Source organism: Penicillium subrubescens, assembly GCF_028828155.1.
Source record: "Penicillium subrubescens strain IBT 31985 chromosome Unknown utg000011l_segment0_segment0, whole genome shotgun sequence".
In the NCBI taxonomy this organism is placed as follows: domain Eukaryota; kingdom Fungi; phylum Ascomycota; class Eurotiomycetes; order Eurotiales; family Aspergillaceae; genus Penicillium; species Penicillium subrubescens.
The window spans coordinates 1949078-1972835 of NW_026643161.1; the positions used below are offsets into that span (position 1 = coordinate 1949078).

General features: G+C 51.0%; 8 protein-coding genes across 8 annotated transcripts; 5 read left to right on the forward strand and 3 right to left on the reverse strand.

Annotated features, from left to right (window-relative positions):
- Positions 1 to 627: 627 nt before the first annotated feature.
- On the forward strand, positions 628 to 1357 carry N7473_013009 (putative GPI anchored cell wall protein; the record flags this gene model as incomplete). The annotated part of the gene is made up of 3 exons (XM_057158948.1): positions 628 to 725; positions 841 to 989; positions 1119 to 1357. The coding sequence occupies 3 exons, from the start codon at positions 628 to 630 to the stop codon at positions 1355 to 1357; spliced, it is 486 nt and encodes a 161-aa protein (XP_057002902.1).
- Positions 1358 to 2191: 834 nt separating this feature from the next.
- N7473_013010 (ribonucleotide-diphosphate reductase subunit RNR1) lies at positions 2192 to 4991 on the forward strand (the record flags this gene model as incomplete). The annotated part of the gene is made up of 3 exons (XM_057158949.1): positions 2192 to 2210; positions 2344 to 2501; positions 2592 to 4991. The coding sequence occupies 3 exons, from the start codon at positions 2192 to 2194 to the stop codon at positions 4989 to 4991; spliced, it is 2577 nt and encodes an 858-aa protein (XP_057002903.1).
- A 4643-nt stretch (positions 4992 to 9634) lies between these two features.
- On the forward strand, positions 9635 to 10399 carry N7473_013011 (RlpA-like double-psi beta-barrel domain-containing protein; the record flags this gene model as incomplete). The annotated part of the gene is made up of 1 exon (XM_057158950.1): positions 9635 to 10399. One exon carries the CDS (start codon positions 9635 to 9637, stop codon positions 10397 to 10399), a length of 765 nt encoding a protein of 254 aa, XP_057002904.1.
- Positions 10400 to 11994: 1595 nt separating this feature from the next.
- On the reverse strand, positions 11995 to 13034 carry N7473_013012 (fumarylacetoacetate hydrolase family protein; the record flags this gene model as incomplete). Its single annotated transcript, XM_057158951.1, has 3 exons — positions 11995 to 12107; positions 12175 to 12681; positions 12758 to 13034. The coding sequence occupies 3 exons, from the start codon at positions 13032 to 13034 to the stop codon at positions 11995 to 11997; spliced, it is 897 nt and encodes a 298-aa protein (XP_057002905.1).
- Positions 13035 to 13787: 753 nt separating this feature from the next.
- N7473_013013 (uncharacterized protein) lies at positions 13788 to 14477 on the reverse strand (the record flags this gene model as incomplete). The annotated part of the gene is made up of 2 exons (XM_057158952.1): positions 13788 to 14253; positions 14449 to 14477. The coding sequence occupies 2 exons, from the start codon at positions 14475 to 14477 to the stop codon at positions 13788 to 13790; spliced, it is 495 nt and encodes a 164-aa protein (XP_057002906.1).
- A 1150-nt stretch (positions 14478 to 15627) lies between these two features.
- Positions 15628 to 17774, reverse strand: N7473_013014 (uncharacterized protein). The gene is made up of 7 exons (XM_057158953.1): positions 17633 to 17774; positions 17383 to 17574; positions 16957 to 17311; positions 16742 to 16898; positions 16520 to 16675; positions 16320 to 16459; positions 15628 to 16228 (listed from the first exon to the last, which is right to left on the reverse strand). Exons 1-7 carry the CDS (start codon positions 17681 to 17683, stop codon positions 15855 to 15857), a joined length of 1425 nt encoding a protein of 474 aa, XP_057002907.1. The 5' UTR covers positions 17684 to 17774; the 3' UTR covers positions 15628 to 15854.
- Positions 17775 to 17976: 202 nt separating this feature from the next.
- N7473_013015 (cupin domain-containing protein) lies at positions 17977 to 19217 on the forward strand (the record flags this gene model as incomplete). The annotated part of the gene is made up of 3 exons (XM_057158954.1): positions 17977 to 18223; positions 18307 to 18741; positions 18913 to 19217. The coding sequence occupies 3 exons, from the start codon at positions 17977 to 17979 to the stop codon at positions 19215 to 19217; spliced, it is 987 nt and encodes a 328-aa protein (XP_057002908.1).
- A 2104-nt stretch (positions 19218 to 21321) lies between these two features.
- On the forward strand, positions 21322 to 22536 carry N7473_013016 (LysM peptidoglycan-binding domain-containing protein; the record flags this gene model as incomplete). The annotated part of the gene is made up of 1 exon (XM_057158955.1): positions 21322 to 22536. The coding sequence occupies one exon, from the start codon at positions 21322 to 21324 to the stop codon at positions 22534 to 22536; it is 1215 nt and encodes a 404-aa protein (XP_057002909.1).
- Positions 22537 to 23758: the final 1222 nt, after the last annotated feature.

Sequence of the window (23758 nt, forward strand, 5' to 3'; positions counted from 1 at the left end):
CACTAGGCAATTACTGAAGTATTATGGGGGTGAAGAGGTGATATAGATTGTTGACTATTAACATAATATGCACTCACTGGTATCAATGACATTGATTCCTTCAGAAGGGTTCAGGGTCCCTGACGCTAGTCCTAATTTGGTGACGGACATGGGGTAAGATAATACTGGCGTATGCTCTATTACACAGTATTGTGATATCTGTAAAGTAGTATTAGTGAGTATGCTCCATATGATCGATACTTCACTTCCCGCCTTTTGTATTATTCATACCACCTCCATACAAGCAGCGCCACAGCGGAGCCATCCATCGCAGCTCACCCATTGGACACAAGCCCAACTGCAACGGGGGCCAAAACCCACACTTTTCCCCTTTCGACGGACCCTGTTTCTTTCCCACCCTGAAGGAGAACCGCTTCGAGATTCGACTCCATCTTTCCCTTCGTCACTCTTTGTCTTCTACTTTCAACTTTTGCGCACCCTCGTTTACGTCGCAAGTTCAGTCGCTCTTTAGCAATAAACCACGGTCCTTAACCTTCCAACTACTTATCACCACCACCAATCCCTTCAGATTCGCTGTGCGATCCTATCTCTGTCAATCCAACTCTCGTCAACCCTCTCAGTTTCACCATGTTCTTCAACAAGTCTATCCTCGCTGTGGCCTTTGTCGCCCTCGCCAACCTCGTCTCTGCTGGCCAGACTCCTGCCTGTCTCCTGTCGGTTATTGGGTGAGTAGTCCCTGGTCGATATCGGCGTGATTGCACAGTCAACCGTCCTAGCCCCTCGACTCACATTCCGATCGCGATCTGGAGAACGCTGACATTGACATTTTGATCCACTTAGTAACTCGGACAACCCCGCCGACCTGACTTCCCTGTGCGGTTCCGACATGAAGAAGATTGAATCTCAGATCGCGGACAAGTGCGGTGACAAGACCCAGTCGGCCCTGAAGTTCTACGCCAACACCTGTAACGCGGCTGGCCACCAAGTTGGTAAGGATATCATCACCTACCGCCGCCAACACGACGAAGATCCTTCATATACATACGTATAACAAGATCGTTGCTGGCGGCTTCCTTATGGGTATCAAAAAGTACTTTTAGCTGATCAATTCTCCACAGACATCTCCAGTGTCACTGCTAGCTCCTCGGGCTTCGTTACTGCCACCGCGACCTCTGGTTCGGCCACTGGTACCGGTGCTTTTGCTACCTCTACTGGTTCACGTACTAGCGGTGGTGCCTCCTCCTCTGCTTCTGGCAGCGCAGCTCCCACGGCCACCAAGAACGCTGCTGTCGGTCTCCAGTTCCAGGGCACTGCTCTTGCTGCTGCTGTCTTCGCCGGTGCCGCCGCGCTGTTGTAAGACAAATCTCAGACTTATCGCTTGAATCTTTGCAATGTGCTTTGGGATATATTGTTAGATATTTGGCTTCTCGATATGCCATGTTTTGATCGTTCGACACACGTGTCTTATCAATCGTCTTGTCCTTGGAGAAGCCGATTTGAACACTTTTCACATTGTTCGAATTGCGTTGCTGCACATGTTTTCCGCTTCTAGGCCCCACCGCCTGTCATTTTAGAAAGGCAAAATTGATTGCTATGGTGCTTCTTGATACATCCCTTGACCCCTTAATAATTGACTGCGCATGGAGGATGCATGGTTGCCTGGGCTGTCAGTAAGGGGAAACCAGTGACTCATGATAAACCTGTCAATAGACCGTTATAGACCAGGAGAAATGTCCACGTACATAGTACATCGTAACCCGAGTGACATCGGGTTGTCTGAGCCCGGAATGCGGGCGTCCGCCCGGTACCATCACTGCCGATACCATGCGGCTTCAACAATAGTGGACTCCCATCGCGTGTTCACGTGACGAGCGCGATCCAATTAATAATATTACTCAGCGCGGTAATCCAGCGGTAAGCAAAGGGAGCCGAATCAGGCCAAACGCGAAAATTCACGAGCAAAAACGCGTCTGCCCTGGCGACATCAAATATCCTCGCCCCTCCGCTACTCTTCTCTCTCCTTCCCATCCCACCTCTCTACACAACACTCCCTCCTCACTTATCCTCCCCTCCCATTCTATCATTCCCTTCAATCCTCACGTCTAATACATCCTCTATTCTCTTCTCAATTCTTTATACCCCTTTGCTCTAATCTATTCTCCCCACTCCTCCCTTCCTCACAATTCCCAAGATGTTCGTTTACAAGCGAGGTAAGCGTCTTCAATTCTGCAAGCCCACGTTTCGTGTCACTAGCCGCGGGGCAGACGCGTTGGACTGCAATCCTGCATGGTGGCAGGCCTTGCCACCGACGTCAAGATAAATACTAACGCGGTTTTCTCGTAGACGGACGCAAAGAACGCGTGCAGTTCGACAAGATCACCGCCCGTGTGTCGAGGCTTTGTTATGGCCTCGACCCGGATCACGTCGATGCTGCTGCCATCACGCAAAAGGTCATCTCTGGTGTGTACCAGGGTGTTAACACCATCGAGCTGGACAACTTGGTAAGTGACAATGCCGCCGCCACCACTATAACACGGGGTGAAAACTCGAGAACTTGTGGAAGAAGCTAACGATTTGCTCTTCAACAATAGGCTGCCGAGACTGCGGCGTACATGACCGTCACACACCCCGACTACGCCATCCTGGCCGCCCGTATCGCTGTTTCCAACCTCCACAAGCAGACCCGGAAGCAATTCTCCATGGTCATTGAGGACCTCTACAACTATGTCAACCCTAAGAACAACAAGCCCGCTCCTATGATCTCCACGGAGATTTACGAGATTGTGCAAAAGCACGCAGAGGAGCTTAACTCTGCTATCGTCTATGACCGTGATTTCAACTACAACTACTTCGGCTTCAAGACCCTGGAGCGCTCATATCTCCTCCGCATCAACGGCAGCATTGCCGAGCGTCCTCAGCACCTGCTGATGCGTGTTGCTGTGGGTATTCACGGTAATGATATTGAAAAGGCCATCGAGACCTACAACTTGATGTCTCAAAAGTATTTCACCCACGCTTCCCCTACTCTGTTCAACGCCGCCACCCCGCAGCCCCAGCTGGCCTCTTGCTTCCTGGTTGATATGAAGGAGGACAGCATTGAGGGTATCTATGACACTCTCAAGACTTGTGCCATGATCTCCAAGACTGCTGGTGGTATCGGTCTGAACGTCCACCGTATTCGTGCCACCAATTCCTACATTGCTGGAACCAACGGCTCCTCCAACGGTATCGTTCCCATGCTTCGGGTCTACAACAACACCGCCCGCTACGTTGACCAGGGTGGTAACAAGCGTCCCGGTGCTTTTGCCATCTACCTGGAGCCCTGGCACGCGGATGTCTTCGAGTTCCTTGATCTCCGCAAGAACCACGGTAAGGAGGAAGTCCGTGCCCGTGATCTGTTCTATGCCCTGTGGACTCCCGATCTCTTCATGAAGCGTGTCGAGGCCAACGGTGACTGGACCCTGTTCTGCCCTCACGAGGCCCCTGGTCTTGCCGATGTCTACGGTGATGAGTTTGACGCTCTGTATGAGCGCTACGAGAAGGAGGGCCGTGGCCGTAAGACCATCAAGGCTCAGAAGCTGTGGTATGCCATTCTCGAGGCTCAGACCGAGACTGGCAACCCCTTCATGTTGTACAAGGATGCTTGCAACAAGAAGAGCAACCAGAAGAACCTGGGTACCATCCGCAGCTCCAACCTGTGCACTGAGATTGTCGAGTACAGCGCCCCTGATGAGGTTGCCGTCTGCAACTTGGCTTCTCTTGCTCTCCCCACCTTCGTTGATGCTGCTCGTGGCGAGTATGACTTTGGCAAGCTGCACGAGGTTGTTCAGGTTCTGGTTCGCAACTTGAACAAGATTATCGACATCAACTACTACCCTGTCCCCGAGGCCAAGAAGTCCAACTTCCGTCACCGCCCCATTGCCCTCGGTGTCAATGGTCTGGCTGATGCTTTCCTCGCTCTGCGTCTGCCTTTCGACTCCCCCGAGGCCAAGCAGCTCAACATTCAGATCTTCGAGACCATCTACCACGGTGCTCTCACTGCTTCCGCTGAGATCGCTGCCAAGCTCGGCCCCTACGAGACCTACCCTGGCTCTCCCGTGTCCCAGGGTATCCTGCAGTACGACATGTGGGACCGCACTCCCACTGACCTCTGGGACTGGGCTTCTTTGAAGGCTCGCATTGCCGAGGTCGGTGTTCGCAACAGTCTGCTGGTGGCTCCCATGCCCACTGCCAGTACCTCCCAGATCCTGGGCTTCAACGAGTGCTTCGAGCCCTACACCTCCAACATCTACTCCCGCCGTGTCCTGGCTGGTGAGTTCCAGGTGGTCAACCCCTGGCTGCTGAAGGACCTGGTCGACCTCGGCCTGTGGTCCGACAACATGAAGAACCGCATCATCGCCGACGGCGGTTCCGTCCAGAACATCCCCAACATCCCCGCCGACATCAAGGCCTTGTACAAGACTGTCTGGGAAATCTCCCAGCGCTCCATCCTGCAGATGGCCGCCGACCGTGGTGCCTTCATCGACCAGTCTCAGTCTCTCAACATCCACATGAAGGAGCCCACCATGGGCAAGATCACCTCCATGCACTTTGCTGGCTGGAAGATGGGTCTCAAGACCGGCATGTACTACCTGCGTACCATGGCCGCCTCCGCTCCTATCCAGTTCACCGTCGACCAGGAGCAGCTCAAGGTCGAGGACACCAACGTTGCCCGCGCCAACGCTGCGTATAAGAAGCGTGCCGTTGGTGCTGCGGGTTCCGCCTACTCTGCTGTCCCTCGTTCCAGCAGTTCCGAGGACGCTATTCCGACCCCCAGCGCAGAGAGCCCTCGCACTCCTGCGCCTACTGCTCCTATTGTCGTCCCCATCGTTCAGTCCGAGGAGTCCACCGAGCCTGAGACTGAGGGTAAGTCTGAAGAGGATATCTTCTCGGACAAGGTTCTCCAGTGCAGCATTGAGAACAAGGAGGCTTGCGTTATGTGCCAGGGTTAAATTGGTGACTGATTAAAATGCTTCTGTCTTTTGTTTTTGGATTTCTTTACACGATTGTCATGTTTGATCCCCCTTTTTCATGTTTCTTTTCCTTTCCTCTCCCCCTTGTGTCTTTGACCTCCTGTTCGCACCGGTTTTGTGTGATTTATGTATCTATATCATGAGATTGATGCTGGTTTTTGTTTTAAGATTTCTTTTGTCTTCGTTGATTGTGGTGGTAAACATTGGGCGCGAAATTGATTTCGTTCTTCATTTAGTTGTTTCAATGATGTTTCATTAGAATTGGTTTCGACCTTGTCGTAGTGCCTGAATACTTATGCTCTGTAGATGTAGTCTTACCATTATCATCGATGAAGGTCAGAGGTAAGTTAGCCATGGCCGGTCGTTGTTCTTCTGATTCATTAAAAATACATATTGAAATGGATGTGGAATGCCCATCAATACTAAATTGACTTAAGTAGTTTGTGGTTTTCCTGAGCCTTTAAAGTAGAATGCAAGATATATCCTCGGGCCATCCATACCTAGCACTGTAGCAAGCACACCGTCACCCCCAGGCATGGCTTTGTCTCTGGCTTATACGTTATTTTCTATCTCGTCGATCTACCTGCGAGGAGGGTAGAGACGTTCGGTACCTAGGAGTATGAAACTACGTAGTATTTTTTCCAAGGTTGGGATTCAAAGGCCCTCAACATGACCAGGTAGAAGGAACGATGGCCTAAATCTGGCGCATTGTCAATTTCGGATATCTAGTTAAGCTGTAATTGCTCTTGTTTCTAGTTTAATTAATCAAAGTATTACTTCCTGAGGTATACTGGAATAGGTTGGGACGAATAGGCATGAGACTGGGTAGGTGTCTTCGTGTTCTTGTTAACGCTTGACCCGAGGATGGAGTCGAGTTAAGACATCGCACTCGTTGACGATTGATACTAGCCGGTGGATATTTCATTCTATGATATTGTGTGCCTAGGTAGCGGATGAATGATATCTTAAAACCACGATTTTGGACTTGCTTGGGACATGGGTGATCAATATCTGAACTTTTATACTCGGGCCTTTGTCTCTTACAACTAGGTATACTATTCAACGATTTACATCAATTAAAGAAAAACTGCAAGTATCAAGGAACATACTATTTACCATAACCAAGTCTTAAATTCCATTCTAAATCTCTTGATTGAGTCCATTATACGGAGTACGATCCAACCCAATATCATCCACACCCATCTCCGACCACCATCCATCTCAAACCCCCCTAACCTCCAGTCACCAAACCAACAACCACTCACCACCCCCCAAAGACATTCATTCCTTCCAATCCTTACCAATTATTTGCCTCCCCTCCCTACACAACCAGTCTACCCACCCTCTTCTTCCACTCAACGAACCCCGCCCCCCTCCCTCGCCGCACACCCGAACAAAAGGACTCCACCCTTCCAATTCCGGCGATGACACACCAGCACAAAAAACTCTACTATCTACAAGAACGGTTCTAATGGGGCCATTTCTTCTAGAACTCAACTTTATTTGATGGACTCCACGCCACATTACGACGGGGATCCAGGTTTTGGCGCGGCTTTGTGAAGGAGGGGGTGGATGGACGACTCCATCCGTATGATGCCGACCCCCGAGTGATGGATGGCTCTTTCTTCTTCTGAGATGGACTTGCCACATGGAGATATTCTTCCATCTGGTTCTCTCTTTTCTTTGGGATTTCCTTTTGCGGCGCGGTGGGAGAGTGAGTAAAGGTTCGGGATACTCTTTTTGTGAGGGTGTTCTATGGGTGAGTATCCTATGGGTGAGATGAGTGGTTTTTGTGGTTTGCGTGTCGTGGAGGCTGAGTTCTTTGTCAGAGGCGAGAGGCCAGAGGCGAAATCGGAGTTTTTTTTGTGACTCGGGATAGGATGCGGGTGTTGGAGTTGGTGTTGGAGGTGATGGGAGTGTAGGTGGGGTTGGTGATGAATGAAGCATTCATTGTTCCTGTATACTCTACTGGGAGTATGTAGTTCTTAGTGTGGAGCTTAGTGTGTTTGAGAATTGTCGGAGACAATGGCACTACAGTATAGAGTACTTTATGTAGTTAGTACTTGAAACGAACGGCGGGGAATGTGGCCTGCCACGCGAGCATTCCTCATCGCGAGTACATCCCAGGAGATCGATGCGCTCTCACATTCTGACAGGCGTCTCGCCCGATATCAAGAATGAGGGGGAATAATCTCCATCGAGTGAGAGAATCACTTGGCACATTCTTGTGCCGATGACGCCGTTCTCTCGAATACAGATGCCTACCTTGACCACCACCACCATATTTGCCCCCTCACGACGCTTCTCCTCACAACCTTACGTCTCTCAGCATCAAGCACTTCCCCGACTCCCACCACAGCCGAAATACAGTTCCCTCCTTTGATTGCCGACCGTTGAACCCGTGGTTGTCCGGTCTCCTTCTGGGGTGATCGTCCGGTGGAGCGGAGCGACCACGACTGGACAGTGGATAAGAAAAAAATGCCAGAAAAGAAGAGCCCAACCAGATATCCGGATGGACCCGTTCCAAGCGTGAAGCTGGGGCAATCAAAGTCATTGGCGTAGGCTGTTTTACAGTAGTAGGGTCAAGGGTCACCCTGGTTGAACCTTTTCGTCTGGTCGGGTCTAGAATGTGGTCTGTTGGAGATCGGGATGGGTTCTATCTGGCTGTCACCGATCTGGGATAGGACGAGACTGAGAGAGGGGAAAACCCCGCGGAGACGTGATTTGAATCGAGTCAATTGACTGTCTTGAGCGACGTCAAATGGTTGGCGACCACGATAGACTGCAGATATGTCCTTGTTTGATATTACTGCCTGCTTCAAGGGCACTGGCAGAGACTGCATACCCGACCGGGAACGAACGGTGCGCATATGTACAGTAGTAATAATGTACGGCGCCCTCCGTACCTGTGCTAGCCGTTTCATCAAAGACGATCGCCACCAGTCAAACAACGACCCGACTGGCTCTTGGTCTTAAGCCCCACTGCACCAAAATCGGCTCGGTGAAAGCGAGATTCGACCAGGCCTCGGGTGGGCCAGCGGGCCCAGAACGTTGGCAGGAGGAGGACCCCTCCATTTCACGTCACTGGGAAGATGCGACTCGTTACAGAGTTACCAGTAGTACAGTAGGGCAGCGCTGGATACAGCGCAGATGTAATCCGCACCCCCCAAAACTCCACCATGACCTGTCAGCCCATCGTATCTGTGGCCTGTGTCATCTAGGCTCAGGCTTAGGCTTATACATAATTCACCAGGCCTCCCTATGTACCCAGTGAGATGCCCGCTGCGGTGTAAAATATCAATTTGTTGCATGGGCGCTGCCAATCGAATAAACTGGCTTGGACCCGCCTAACGCAGACTGGGAGGACTGCAGCGTAGGACGTGTCAAAGCAAGGCCCACGGTTTGCAAGGCGACCGATTGAAATTGGACGTGGCATAGGTATAGGGCATAGGGCCAGGCATCATTGGAATAATGACGCCGAGCGGCGAAGAAGCGCAAAGAAAATCCAGCGCTCAGAAATTTTCTGCTCTGTTCTCTGTGATCTCATATCTTCCTCCGGAAATGGTAAGTTCCAAGAAGTTCGGGGAGAATTGAGATTTGCCTTTCGCCTTCTCGGTGGAGCGGAATAGGCTTTGGCACTGCTGCGGCCTGCCAGGTCCCGCGTTTCTGGGCTCTCGGTCGATTCCCAGGGCCTGTTGCGGGCTTGCCAGGGGCAGGCCGGATAGCGGCGAGCGGACGTGTCTGGATGTGTTTGGATTGGGTAGGGGGTGTATGTTAGTACAGTACTCCGTACTCCGTACACCCCCCGAGACCCCGACTTAGGGCCGATTATGGGGTAAATTCATTGGCTGAGGCCACATCGGCTGAGGGAGCCGCCAGGCCCAAGTCTGCCTAACGCCCGTCGAGACGAGTCGCGCTGAGTGGCACACGCCCCTGCGCCAGCGCAAGATGGCGCAAATTAGTCGTTCCAATCAGTGGGGGGAATGGCGCTTTCCGAGGGGGTCCGAAGTTCAGGTACCAGACAGGCTGACAGGGACGGAAGGTGATTCGGAGCTGGATCTGTACTGGTTCCTGGAGGTTCCTAGATTCGGTGTTGGAATATTCAAGGTGGCTCTGCCGAAATGACATTCCGATGACAGAAGTTCGGGAAGGAATGGAAAAAGAAAAAGAATAATTCGCGAAATTCCCAAAATTCGGTAAATCTTAAAAAGAATCCATCCAAAGTCGAAAGTGGCGTGAATCATCCATGGTTCGTAGAGAAAAAAACGTGGTGGGTCCAGAAGCCCAGGGTGATTCCCCGTTCTTTCAGGCCAATTCAGGCAGACTCAGGCACGCTGCCTAGTAGCCCCAGGCCCAGACACTCTGATCGCCCGTGTGGCTCGGCTTATTATTTAAAACCTCTCAGTCCCCCCCCTGGTCTCTCCCTTCTTCTCCATCCAACTCCACCCACAACGGTCATTCCTTTACCGTCCTTCTCTCTCTTTCGTTTACACTCGCGCTCTTTTTCGAGTGTTCACTGTCATTCTCTACTGCTGTGCAGTTGATCAGTCCCGTTTTTCGCTTTACGCCAAAACTTGCGACTATCACCCACCGTCTTTTCAGACAAACCAATCTTTTTCAAAATGGCCCCAATCACCAAGACTCTCGCCCTCGCTGGCGCTTTCTTCGCCATCTCTGGCTTCGCTGCCCCCGTCAACAAGCGCGCTGTTGTGTGGGAGACCGTCACTGATGTCGTCTGGGAGACCGTCGATGTGACCACCACCATCTACCCCGGTCACGGCCAGGCGGCTCAGACCACCGTCGTGCCTGTCGTCACCACCACCGCCGCGGAGACCACCCCCACCGTCCAGGCCGCCGCCGCTGCTCAGACCCTCAATGAGGAGGAGGCCACCACCTCCACCATCGTTGCTGCCCCAACCACCACTGCCCAGCCCACAACCACTGCCGCCCCCGTTGTTCAGGCCGCCGCCGAGTCCAGCAGCTCGACCTCGTCTGCTGCTCCCTCGTCTACTTCCTCTGCTAGCTCCAGCTCCAGCTCTTCCACCAGCTCTGGCTACACCGGCTCCTGCAGCGAGGGCTCCCCCTGCACTGGTGACATTACTTACTACGACACTGCCACCACTTCCTCCAACCCCAGCTCTTGCGGCACCACCAACGACGGTACCACCGAACTTGTCCTTGCTCTGCCCCACGGTATCATGACCGACGGTGACTGCGGCAAGTCCGTCACCATCACCCACAACGGTGTTTCCAAGACCGGTACCGTCGTCGACAAGTGCATGGGCTGTGACAACAACTCCGTCGACCTGTCTCGCGCTTTCTTCGAGGCCCTGGCTGGCTCTCTCGATGCTGGTCGCATCGCCGGTGTTGAGTGGTACATCAACTAAGCGTAGCAGCTGCGTCGATCGCATGCGTGCGCGAGAATTCTCTTGTCTTGCCTTTGGGATGACCAATTAAAAGTTTCTTTTCCCGCTGTGGAGGAGAGATTCGAAAAAATCTCTGGTAGATTGATCCAAGGCGTCTTTCGTTCTTCCGCGAGTCTCGATGGCTCCATCTATCTTGTTTTCCTTTTTTATCTTTCTTTCCTGATTGCGATTCACCCTTGTCTTCGTCAATACCCAATTGACGGTGTGTGTGGTGTTACGATCAGGCCCCCCCTATTTTGCCATTCTTCCGGTCTTTTACGCAATAACCCCCGTTTTCTCATGTGGCGCGCCCCTAGTGGTGTTGCGCTTTTTATGACTTTTATCCCCCTCCCCCTTCATGTTGATAGAATTATGCCTTTCTCTCCGGAGAGTCTTGTGTCAATACTACCTTGCGATGGAATCATTATCCAAAATTTCTTAGAACTAGAACTTCTTCCGTAAAAGTATGCCTCGGCGACTGAAGTGAGAAATGATTGCCGGATCGTAGATATCGATCCATTCACACAGTCCGTCGTGTATCTGGTGCGACTACTCCGATCTTGAGACATCTGGGAATTCTTTACCAGTCCCTACTAATAATGGTTCTTGAACCGAGTTCATTCACCTTGCACCTGCGACTGTGTCTTACCTTACCATTTACTACGTCTTGTTCTTCTTTTCGCACCGATTCCCGAGACATACAAAACCATCGCGTGTTCCAGCTGCCTAATCCCAGCCAGCTCCAGCCACCAAAAACAAAAATAAACCCTCGCGTCTTCGCTCGAATCCTCCAGGAGCCAGGATAGTTCGTGTCTATGTAAAGCCACTTGGTGGCTGATCCCGGTGGTGTACCAGCACTTGGCTGCTCTACATTCCGTACAGTACATGGTTCATTGACGTCGCATCCAAACTCCAAAAAGGGGAAACCAAGACAAGACATAAGCCACCACTCCCCTGAAACATATTAGCTGTTGTCCAATCATGGGAGATTGTGGGCAACTACTATTCCCCGGAGTTGAAACTAGTGACTAGTGGGTTGATCTACACGAGAGCTCGGTAGCAGAGCCTTGAATACGGAGAGGATAATGAGGATGAACCCCTATTTTTGAGGAAACGTTGTCGTGAAAAGATACACCGGGTTGGGGATTAACGTGAGTGAGCTACACCTTGTTATTCGTTATTCGTGAAGATACTTAGGTCTGTCAAGAAAACTCGAGGATTTGCTACGAGTCAATTGTGACACATTGTAAGGTGAGCTCGGAGAGGAAGGAATTGAGTTTTTACTCCCGTTGAAGCTATTGCTGATCTTTTCCGGATACTCTCCATGGGATTCGCGGTGGCTTAACTTGCAGCTTTTATGGTGTGCGTCAGCTAGGATGATCCTTCGATGTGAAAACTTGATTCATGACATGAGGTGGCATTATGCTAATTTTCACGAAATATAGCGTATCATTCGCAGTCTATGAATTTCCAATGCAACCTGTAACCTCGGTGCGATGATGGCTGCACTCGTGGCCTCGAAAATCTCCCAGTGTATAGACGTACGTCTATGCACATATATCCTCAATGGCGAGTCTTCACTCCTCGGCAAAAATAACATTGTTCCGCAGAGTTCCAATGCCCGAGATCGACACATCCATCTGCGTCCCCGGCACAAGATACTTGGGCGGATTTATACCAGCGCCGACACCTGTAAACAACAATTAGCATCATCTCCCCAAGATTGAGCCTTCACAATAAGCCAAGACTATACTCACCACCAGGCGTCCCTGTCATAATAACACTCCCCTTCTGCAACGTCGTCCCCTGCGACAAATAACTAACCAAATAAGCACAATCAAACAACAAATCACTAACCCCCTCCTCCTGCCTAACCTCCCCATCAACAACAGTCTTCAACAACAACTCCCTCGGATCAGCAATCTCGCTCCCCGCAACCAAACACGGCCCCAGCGGTGCAAACGTATCAAATCCCTTCGAGAACCCCCATTGCGGCACTCGGCCAGCGAACGCCGGATCGCGCTGCAATTTTCGGCTGGAAATGTCATTGCCGACAGTGTAGGCGCCGATGTAAGAGAGGGCGTTGTCGATAGAGACATTTTTTGCGTCCCGGCCGAGGATCAGGCAGAGTTCGCCTTCGTAGTCGGCTTGGGAGTCTTGGGCGATTTGTGGGATTGTTACGGGGACGTTGTGGTCGTGGATTGTTGTGGTGGGTTTGAAGAATATGAAGGGGAACGGGGGCGGGGTGCGGCCTGCTTCTTTGACTGGGAGGGTGTTAGTGAAAGGATCGAAGGATGATGGGTTTATACTTGGATTTGGTTATAGAGGGAGATATCTTACTGTGCTTCGCATAATTCAACCCCACGCATCGAAGTATGGGCACATCTGCCTGTGCCAATGGGCCTAGCATAGTTTTTACAGTGACAACTTCATCCGTCACACGTGTTGCGCCGGTAGTATCGTAGATGTCAGTGCCCTCGATAACCCGTGCTTGCAACTTATCTGCCTCGGTGATGAAGCCCAGATCAGTGTCGGGGGTGGGGAGGATGGGTTCGCCGCGGAGGGTGCGGCCGTCCGTGGCGATGAAACGGATTAGGCGTTTCCAGGGGAGAGACATTACGGGTAATTTTGGAAGGCTAAATTTGTAGAGGAGATTAAGATGGTGGAAAAGTTCTAGAATTTCTTTCTTATATTATTTTGTGAGAGGGATGAGGGTTGTTGGTGTGGTGGTGCTGGCCGGGGATAGATCGGGTAGGTGGGTATGCCTTCCGAATGTTGTCTCCGCACTTTGAGATCGGGGTTGAGTGAGATTAGGTGGCTCGGAAATGGGGAAATACCACGGGAGAAGATATAGCCGGGTCCATACTGGCACCCGTTAGTGCTAAAGCGATCAAGTGGCTCAATTATTCCCAAGCGGCTGTGACAAGCTGCCATCTCCTCTAATCTACTATGTATCATGCCCAGGACGATAGAGTAAGTGGTAGTACTGTATCATTATTCAAGCTCTCACGAGAGACGCATTTCGAAATTATCTCTGGATATTCATTTGCTTTCCTTTTTCATCGTAGAGCGTAAAGTACTCCGACTCTCTTCCAGCGCTGGTTGTCCCCAGCGTCTCATCCACTCTGGGTGCAATACCTCTTGACCAGTCGCTCTATCCTTCGGCCGAAAAGCCAGCATCGACCGAATCATCACCTCAAACGCCCTCCTCTCATCTTCCCACACAACCACCAATCCCGCCTCCGCCCCGAGGCTTCTGTACACAATACTCAAACCTCATATCCAAAGTCCTGCGAGTACCATCATGAACCCGAGACGTTTATGATTCATCCAATTCGCCCTCCTCATTGAACCATTCCGATCTGATGGATCACTTTGTCCACCACTCTGGAGGCAAGATACCCAGAGCTTCGACTTGCTCCGTGGCAACGCGATCTGCCGTTGCCCAGAAAACTTCGAAAAACGGTCTTTGACCATAGACCTCCCAGATGGTACAGGCAAGTGTCCATATATCTGAGGGGAATGAAAGGGGTTTGTCTGAGAAGCGGGTTTCCGGTGGTTGGAGATGTGGAAGGGTCTTTGAAGAGAATATGGACGTTGTATGCGGGTTGAAAGACTGTCCGAAGTCGCCGAGGATGATATGGTCTTTGCCGAGGGGGAGGTCGTTGCTGCGGATGCCATACCAGCCGGGAATGTATACCTGTGCTGGGACGCCATCTGAGAATGGCATGTAATCGACACGGATTACTGTTTCTGACCGTGGCTCGCCAAATTTGTTGTACGGTTCTGGCGTGGAGTAATTATTGATCGATTCTGGAAACTGGACTAGATGTTGCCTAGATGGAGGTCTGAGAAAAGATGAAGTTAGCCATGTAGTCCAAACGCTTGCATCGCGTTGTATGACGTACCTCTGTGGACTATGTTCTCACTGTGAAATAATGCGACCCCATGAACAAATTGAGCGATTATTGACTGCGCGAGTTTAGGTTGGAAGAGACCAAAAACCGAAGCCTCTTTAGCATCGAACAAACTCATCCGTGCTGGTGAAGTGACGAGACATTTGTGTCTTCCATTGGGGCCGGCAACCCAGAATTCATCGATGAGAACCGGAACAACCTCTTGGCCCGGACGAGACGGCGAGCTTGAATAGACCGCATGATTTTGGCCTCAGTGGTGTGAGCACTAGAATAAGCAGTAAGGACCTTCACTGTCACGTATCTGGCCCTCCGAAGGTCACGAGCAAGCCATATTGTTGAATACCCTCCGTATCCGAGCTTGTCAACTATTCGATATCGTCCCTCATCCAAGTCGTCTCCAACTTTCAAGGGATGGTATCCTCCGGGACAGTATCCGCCCAGATCCTCGACATCCTCGATCAGCTGGTACCGGAATCTACTTGATCCTGGGGTCGAGGGTTGAAACTCATTGGGTGTATCTGCCTGTCCACTCCTCTTATTGGTGTTAAGAGAGTTGCGGGTGGATCTGTCCATCTATCACATCAACTTCCCGTGACCTGTGACACGGTAAGGTTATCGATGGAGCTTACCGGGGCCAGCACTCGATCTCTGCGGTTCGAAGTCCGTCTCGTGCTAGGAGCAGAGTCGAAAGAAAGCAAGCGTATATGTCTGGCATGAGCAGTTCGCATTTTGAACTGGATACCCTTCTATCTCGTGGGAAGAAGGATAAGTATATCGATACGATCACTTGTTCTTCCAGGGTGACCACTTACTTTGCCCCTCTGTCTTGTGAGGAGTAGAAATAGCGAGAAGTATAATAAGCGCAGTGATAGCAACGATGACATCCGCCTTCCGAGCGGTCACGTCTCCTCATTGCTTTCGATAGGAACATGCCGAAGTTGATTGGTTGAGGATATGGCTCAGACACAGCGAAGATGTATCCGATACCTTCGCCAGTCCCACAATCCGAATCATGGCCGGTTTCAAATTGGCATGCCTCTCGGTGAACATTCGGTACAAGTTATTTGGTTCAATTTGCTTTTTGTGGGAAACCATAACCATGAGCTCGCGACGGGAGATGAGTCCGTCTTGAGCTCGAAGAAACGGGTGTGCTCGACAGTATATGACACAGCGAAGATTGAAATTCTCAGCGGTGTATTCGACAGTATATGAAAGATGATTTGCAACGGGCGTAGATAGACAGAGGAAGTGAGGAAGCAAAGCAGGAGCTTTGGGCGAAGGCAACCCGTGTATACTAGATCTATTGAGCGATATAGCGTTCCGAGAGAATATGAAAAGTTTTCCCGAGAAGAGAATCTAGAGGCCTCTTTTAGATTGGAAGGCCAACAAACACACACACAAAGAAGAACAATCTAGGTAAAAGTGCCAAGCTGAAGCGGAAATCTCCAGCAATGACAATGCACAACCCAATCGCAGCAACACCACATCTCAACCTCCATCCTTTACTTCACTCATCCCCATCAAAGCTGACTCCTAACACTCCCCCTTTCCTTACCCTCCTGGGTCTCCTCCTTCCAAACCCTCTCAACCTCCCCCTCCGCATCATACCCATAAGCCCACATCTGCGTCGCCGGATCACTCCACTGATTCGGACTATGAGCAAAAGTCTCACCCACCGTCTCAGGTCTCATGGCCTTATCACGAGCCTGCTGCAAAGGCCCATCGGGGAAATGCCACAACTTGCCATTCAGTAGACTGGCTTCTTGCATCTTTGTTGCGCGTGGGATGCGCACCTTTTCGAAGATTTGGAGTGCGTGGGGGAGGTTGCTGAGGTGCGTTAGTTTTGAGAGGGTACGGGAGAGGGCGAGGCCGTCTTCTACGGCCATTGCGGCGCCTTTGAGGAGGGTGTTAGCATGGTTGTTCCGAGAATGGAAGGGATATTTGGGTGGGGGAGGAGGAGTGAATGGTGTGGGTGAGGTGCTTACCTTGGGACATGTAGGGAAGCATGGCGTGCGCTGCGTCGCCGAGGATAACTAGACGGCCGGTTGTCCAGCGTGGTAGAGGGGTTCCGCTGACTAGGGGCCATTTGATGGTTGTTTCAATCATAGTGATGATTTTTTCGAGTCTGGACGTTGTCAGTACTAGTTTCTCTTTCATTGATTGAGATTGATATGCGTATACGCACCTTGGATCCCACCCTTGGAATTCGCGCTTCATATCACTCAAAGCGGTGGACTGATCCCAGGTCGATGGATCCGTGTTATCAGGATGCGAGAGAACCATGTTGAACGACTTGCCTGCACCGATGGTGTAAGTCATGACGTGTCGTTGGTTTCCGATCCTGGAATGGAGTCAGTCTCAAGCTTCAATTTCAGAGATGAATCTTGCAGGGGTTAGTGATATCTACCAGATATTCAGGCTCGGTCTGTCCAGTAGCCATGAGATCTCGGGATCGGCTTTCATTTTATGAACATCCACAGTAGCACGGTATGCTGCGAAACCCGTCCGCTCGAAGGGCGGACGATCTGAGCCATCGACTTCGCGGCGCGCGATAGATTTGACTCCTGCCACATTATCAGCATCGAATTCAGACAGGCAACCACTTCGGGGGCAAGAACATACCATCAGCAGCGACAATCAAATCCGCCGACGCAGACGTCCCATCCGCAAGAGTAATACTCCCACCCTGGGAATCATATTTAACCACTCTCGCCGCAAGCCTAACACTGACACCAAGATCCAACGCTCGCTCATGCAGCGCAGAATGAAAATTCGCCCGGTGAATAACATAGTACGGCGCACCGAAAGTTTCCCGGAAATTAGGGATTAGTTTAGTTAAGCCGATGATGTCTCCGGATTCCCAGCGACGGAATGAGATTGTTTCGGGCTCGGTGACGTATTTTTCTAGATAGGGATCTAGACCGAGTCTGCTTAGGAGGCGGGTTGAGTTGGAGGGGATTTGGATGCCGGCGCCGACCTTTGAGGAAGTTAGGGGGATGGACTGTGAGAATTGGATGTGCGAATGTGGTGGGGGTGGGTAAGAAGTACCTCTCCAAGCTCGGCGGCTTGTTCGTAGATGGTGACTGTGTGTCCGGTGCTGGCGAGGGCGATGGCAGTTGCTAAGCCGCCTAGTCCGGCGCCGACGATGATTATGTTCAAACGGACGTGAGCTGTCTGGCTAGGTTGGACTGTGGGTGGAGAGTTCAAGAAGGCGAGACAGTTGCTGGGATAACTCGGCGTCTGTAGATAATAGTGAGTACATACTTCTCGCCGACTCCGATGTCTACGAAAAACTAACCTTCAGAGAACACCCCGACAGACCCTCCTCAGACTGGCTAGTTGACCCCATTCTCCAATATCAGATGTGAATGAAGACAACACGGAATTTGAAATATGAATTGTCCGTTGGTCTATCCCGCACCTGCATAACTTATAACCCGAATACAGTGCTTCCCTTCCCCGCGATCCCGGTCTGCTCCCGGGGATGCGCTTCCGGTGTATCCCCGGTGCCTGTACATCGCACCCGATGGCTCAATGATCTCGGGATATAATATTTGGCCATCGCTGCCATCGCTGCCAGAGAGAAATACAAATTCAAGCACAGCAATTCCAATTTAAGTTTATTAGAAATTGCAATCGATCATGTCAATTACAGAAGTTGCAACCGCAGTGGACTCGGAGGAGCAGCTGTTGGCCGATCTGGAGAGCAGCAAGACACTGCCACTATGGAAACAGATGGCACGATTGAACCCCCCAGCACCGAATCCAACTACTGTGCCTCATCTTTGGAAATACAAGTCTATTCGACCGAATTTGGAGCGTGCAGGAAAACTTGTTCCTGAATCGCAGGCTGAGCGTCGGGTTTTGATGCTCGTTAATCCTGCTCGAGGTGCGTATACTCGTTACTTCAAAGCATCTACACCTATCATCCATAGAAAAGAGCTCTATACTAACTGTGTCTGTATGATGTAGATGCTCCCTATACAACAGACACCCTCTACGCGGGCCTCCAACTAGTCATGCCCAACGAAATCGCCCGCGCCCACCGGCACACAGCCTTCGCCATGCGGTTCATCATCGAAGGAACAGGCGGTTTCACGGCCGTCCATGGCCGACGCATTAGCATGCAACGCGGCGATGTCATCCTCACCCCGACATGGAACTATCATGACCATGGTAAAGACCGTTCCGGCCCTATGGTCTGGCTGGATGGACTGGATCTGCCTACCTTCCGACACTTTCCCGTGCATTTTGTCGAGCATTTTGATCAACCAAGATACCCGGCGGTGGATGTTGATAGTAAGACTTCGCCGCTGGTATTTCCCTGGGTGGAGATGAAGGCCAGACTTGATGGTGTGGAGGGGGAGTGGGCGGCTTTGAGGTATCTGAAGGAGGATGGACGAGAGGGTATGTAATTCCTTTCCTCCGTCCTTTCCCTTGTTTCCTTCCCCCTTTTTCTCTTTCCACGTTTGTGTTTGCGTTGCAATCACACAGTGATAGTGATATATATTACCCCAATTTCCCCCATCCCCAATCCACGGTCCAAACGCCCCAGCTAATCTCGACGTAAATGAACAGTGAGCCGTGTGCTAGGCGGTAGCGCCGAGCGTATTGTGGCCGGTGCGTCTTCGCCGGCTCGTCGCGAGACGACCTCGGCCGTTTATCATGTTATTAGTGGTCGGGGTCGGTCGGTGATTGGGGAGGAGGAATTTGTGTGGGAGCAGGGTGATACTTTTTGTGTTCCTTCGTGGTACAGGTATCAGCATTTTGCGGGTGATGGGGAGGGGGTTTATTTGTATCGGTTTGATGATCGGCCTATGCTTGATGCTTTGGGGTTTTATCGGGCGGAGGGGGTTGATGTGGAAAGCTTGGTGTCGGATTAGATTAGGGGGGTAGATATAGTGGGTTAATAGTATGAGGGTGGAATTGGGAGTGTTTGTTCTTGCTTGATATGTACATATAGTAGTCACAAATGGTTGTACTACGGTACGTCCTGTTGATTACTGTGTTCTAGGTAAAGCGTCATCTGTTTGCAGTATATCTGATTTTGCATACAATGTCAAAAGGTCTAAAATATGATCTAGAATTAGGGGATGCTTGTACTACAGCCTCATTTTCCATGTGCTACTCCGTAGTTATTCTGGTGGTACTGTACGCTCGGGCGTTCGGTGGAGGTTTACCTTTTTGTCTCTCGTTTCAGAATCGCCCCACACTCACCGTTGAACCAAAGAAGGAGAAAACTAGAAAGTCAAGCCGAGAACGATATTACTGTACTCGACTATCACACAAAGAAAGTGTTTCTTTCTTTTGCCGGGCTGTGATAAATCATTTCCAGTATTCCTATCATGATTGGTAGAATAGCCTCAAAGAAGCGAAAGAGAGAACGAAAGAATAAAGAAAAAATCCCGCCCGCGGTTATGCGCCACTGCAATCACGATAGATTAACAGAGTACTAAGTCAAAGGGTGGGAGACTAGCAAAACGGAATATACTGTGATGGTGAATTTGTGACCGGGTTGCATACGCGCTCGATCTCCGTGTTACCTTACATCTCTGGAATACGGAGCATCTGCAGGAGTGCCATTCCATGCAGGATGATTTCTTCGGATGCGACATACCGAAGGGCGGTTAGGCAAGATGGACTTTGGGGGCTTGATTATGGATCTGTCTTGAGACTTTGAGACTTTAGGCTAGATGACGACATACTACTATGTACGGTAAGAAATGATATGGCTGGTGTGAATCGAGGTCTCACATTTCACGAGTCCAGCCTGCGATAGGGATGGTGGTGCTGGGAGAGGTCTCAGCTGGAAGTAGAGTACTCCGTACAGCTGGTGTCCTCGGTAAGGTATACCAAGGATACAAAGCACACTAAAAAGGTGGCTAAGGACATACGATAAAGTGGAAATGGCTGTGCTATGTATCGAATGATTGATCATTGCCGATGAATTAATTGATACCCTACAATACTCACTATCGTACTCCATGAGCCCTGGCAAAGGGACTGACCCACAGTAAACCGCCACCCTCATCACGAATCTGCGGCTTGTCCACGTCTCCAGCCGTAATTTGTACCTGTCAATCCGACGTGGTCACATCCAATTTTATTATACGAGAAGCGGCTCAGAGAAAATTACCCCAGTAATTAAATCTCTAATATCGTATCACACAAAGAAATATTAATCCCCGAAGAACAAAAAAAAACCACTCAAGGGCCATCACCGACACCCCGCCACTCGGGAGTCTCATTGGGCAGTGCCTTTACTAGGCACAGCTGAAGGCTGAGCGGAGATGCCCGTCCCGCACCCAATGATCATCTTCGCCTTCGCCATCACCGACTGTTCAGTGGGCCAACTCCCATGCAAGGCAGTTCAATGTTCCCCGCCCACTCGGGTTACGCTTAGGGTTTCTTTGGTCCCTTCTCCCTTTGAACCAAACGCCTGAAACTAGCGACCGACCCCCGCTCATCGCTGCCCCTCATAGCAAACTCGAAAGCCCCGTTCCCTCCCAAGTGGAGATGGCCGTGTTTCAGCCTCTGCAACGCAAGGAACCCGCACAATTATCATTGGCCACTTACGCGGTCCTTGTCCAGCAGTTCCTGAGGATCTTGACTATCTGGGACAGGATGAGAGGTCGGAGTCCCTGATTATCGCCGCATTATGGAGTTGGGTCACCCGTATCCAGCTAGGGTGCTGTACGAAGTCCATACTGGGCTGGGACAGAAGGAGAATTAATCCGATGAGAATACTCCGTACATTACAGCCTTCTGTACAGTTACTAGGGTCTCCACATCTCCTAGAGTTTATCCTGCAGGCGGACGGAGTTGCTGAAGATGGGATGAGGCCAGGGTACATATACCCATTTGTGTGCTGCTCACCTTTTTCTTTCTTTCTCTCTTTTCCTTTCTCAGCAGCAAGCAAGTCTTCTCTCTTTCACTCTCTTTTTTCTGTTTCTGTTATTCGTGCTGGGCACTCCTTTTTCAGTCACGATGTACTTCACTCTTCCACTCCTTCTGGCTGCTGGCAGCCTCCCCCTCATTTCTGGGGCTCCAGTCGCATACTCTCACTCTCGCGCCTCTGCAGGTGTAGTTCAAGTCGACCAAGCCACGTCCTCTCACTCCCTCAGTGGACGTAGCAGCAACCTCTACGCCGCCGTCTTCGGTGGCTCCGGCCTCGTCTCCGACGGATGGCCCGCCATTTCCAACTGGGTCTCCAGCTTTGACGATATGTTTGACGCCAACAAGGAGATCATGGGATCTTCTTGCTCCCAGTGGGGTGTTCCCGATACCACCGAGGCCGAGATGGCCACCATGAAGACCGCTATCAACAAAATCGCCGGCGAGTCCGGCGTCGACGCCCGCTTCATCTTGGCTATCATCATGCAGGAGAGCAACGGCTGTGTCCGTGTCCACACCACCAACAACGGCGTCGTCAACCCGGGTCTCATGCAGTCTCATAACGGCAAGGGCAGCTGCAACACTGGTATCAGCTCCCCCGAGAACGTCCAGAACCCCTGCCCCGAGTCCGAGATCGAGCAGATGATCCGTGATGGTACCATGGGTACCACCGAGGGTGACGGTCTGCAGCAGCTCATCGAGGCGAACGGCGGCACTGGCGATGTCACTGCTTACTACAAGGCTGCCCGCTGCTACAACTCTGGCTCTATCGCGTCCGGTGGTAACCTCGGCGCTGGTATCGCTACTCACTGCTACGCTTCTGATATCGCCAACCGTCTGCTCGGCTGGGCCTCTGGTACTAGCAGCTGCAACGACGGCACTATCAGTACTCTCACTGGCTCGAACTGGAGTGGTAGCTCCTCTTCTGGCAGCTCTAGCAGCTCCAGCAGCCCTACCACCACGTCCTCCGCCAACCCCACTGGCGTGACCACCATTCTGCCTGAGCCCGCGGCGCCCACCACCACTGCCACCTCTACCACTTCCAGCACCGTCGTCCCTACCACCACCCCTGTCGCAGCTATCCAGACCCCGGCTGCCACCGCCGCTACCCCTACTTCCGGCGCCGAGCTGTACCCCTACACCATCTCCCCTTGCCAGGAGTACTACACCATCGTCGAGGGTGACTACTGCCGCAAGGTGGAAGTGCAATTCGGTATCACCGCTGCTCAATTGCAAGCCTGGAACACCGGTCTGGACGATAGCTGCACGAATCTCTGGAAGGGATACCAATATTGTGTGAAGGCTTGATGTCTTCCCACAACCTGTCATTCATGGGACTTGATCTTGATTTGATCTTTGTGCTTTTTATCTTTGGTCATTTTTCACTTCGTCTCCGGTGCACAATGTCTCTCTCACTGACTCATGTCCGGAACCCCATCTTTTCGTGCCTTTTTTTATCTTCTTCTTATCAAGGGCTGAGCCCTTGATCCCATTTTTTTCTATTTTCTTTTAGAGGGCTTGCATCTCTGAGGAGATTATCTCACAAAAAAGATCTCTTTGAACCAAACAGTCGGCGTGTACTTGGCAATAACTATTTTTTTCAGCGGGAGTTTTTAGAAGGAGAGGTCGGAGCTTGGTTTGGTGTGATATGGATGGACTGGTTCTTATCCTTTTCACACAACTTTGCTGCGCTTGGAAAATTCCTTTCTTTTCTCGCTTGATTTGGTTTTTGTTGTGGTGCTGCCGACACGAATGATGATAGCATTTTTTTTTCGCGTTGAAAGGTCTTATCTGTTATGAGGCTTGACTTGATCTTGATACCAACTGCTATCTGCGTGGCGGCAAATACATTTCACTTTCTTTTTACCTCTGTGCTTAGGATGTAGTCAGTAGTCAGTATTCAGGTCAGTGGTTTGAGTTCGAGATCTTCAAGGTAGAGTTTGGGCTTGCAGTAGGAGGGAGGCGTCAATCTGGTTGATGGCGATGGCGTCGGCGCTTAGCTATGTAGATCTCATGTGCCCCATCGTGTTGGAGGACAAGTACATACTACATACAATGGCATTGTATCCATGTACGCTGTCTGCACTCTTCATACCCACGATGATTCTAACCTGGCGCTTAACCCCTCTATCGGAATGCCCTTCCTACAGCCTCCGTCATGCAATGCGGTACTACCCATCCTCCCCGCAGACCCTGCATCATCCACCGCATGATAATGTCCCCGCACCTATCGACCCGTAAATGTAGTGTAGTGCAGTTTACCTCGTTGGATAAAGATAATTTCTCCGGGCGCGTAAGTTGCTGGATATATTTAGATTATGTATAACCCATGATCAATGATGTAATATCTTTTTTTTACAGATGCATTCTGCAAGTAAGCTGAATAATGCCCTGTAAGGCTGTACGATGCGCTGCCGCTGTGCTCGGGTTGGGCGGTTAGGTGGGATTTGTGATTCGTGTTGGGTGAGCAGCGGAATGGATGGAAGGTTACCTCCCTAAGGTAGGCGTGTGTTTGTGCGGATGCGGGTTG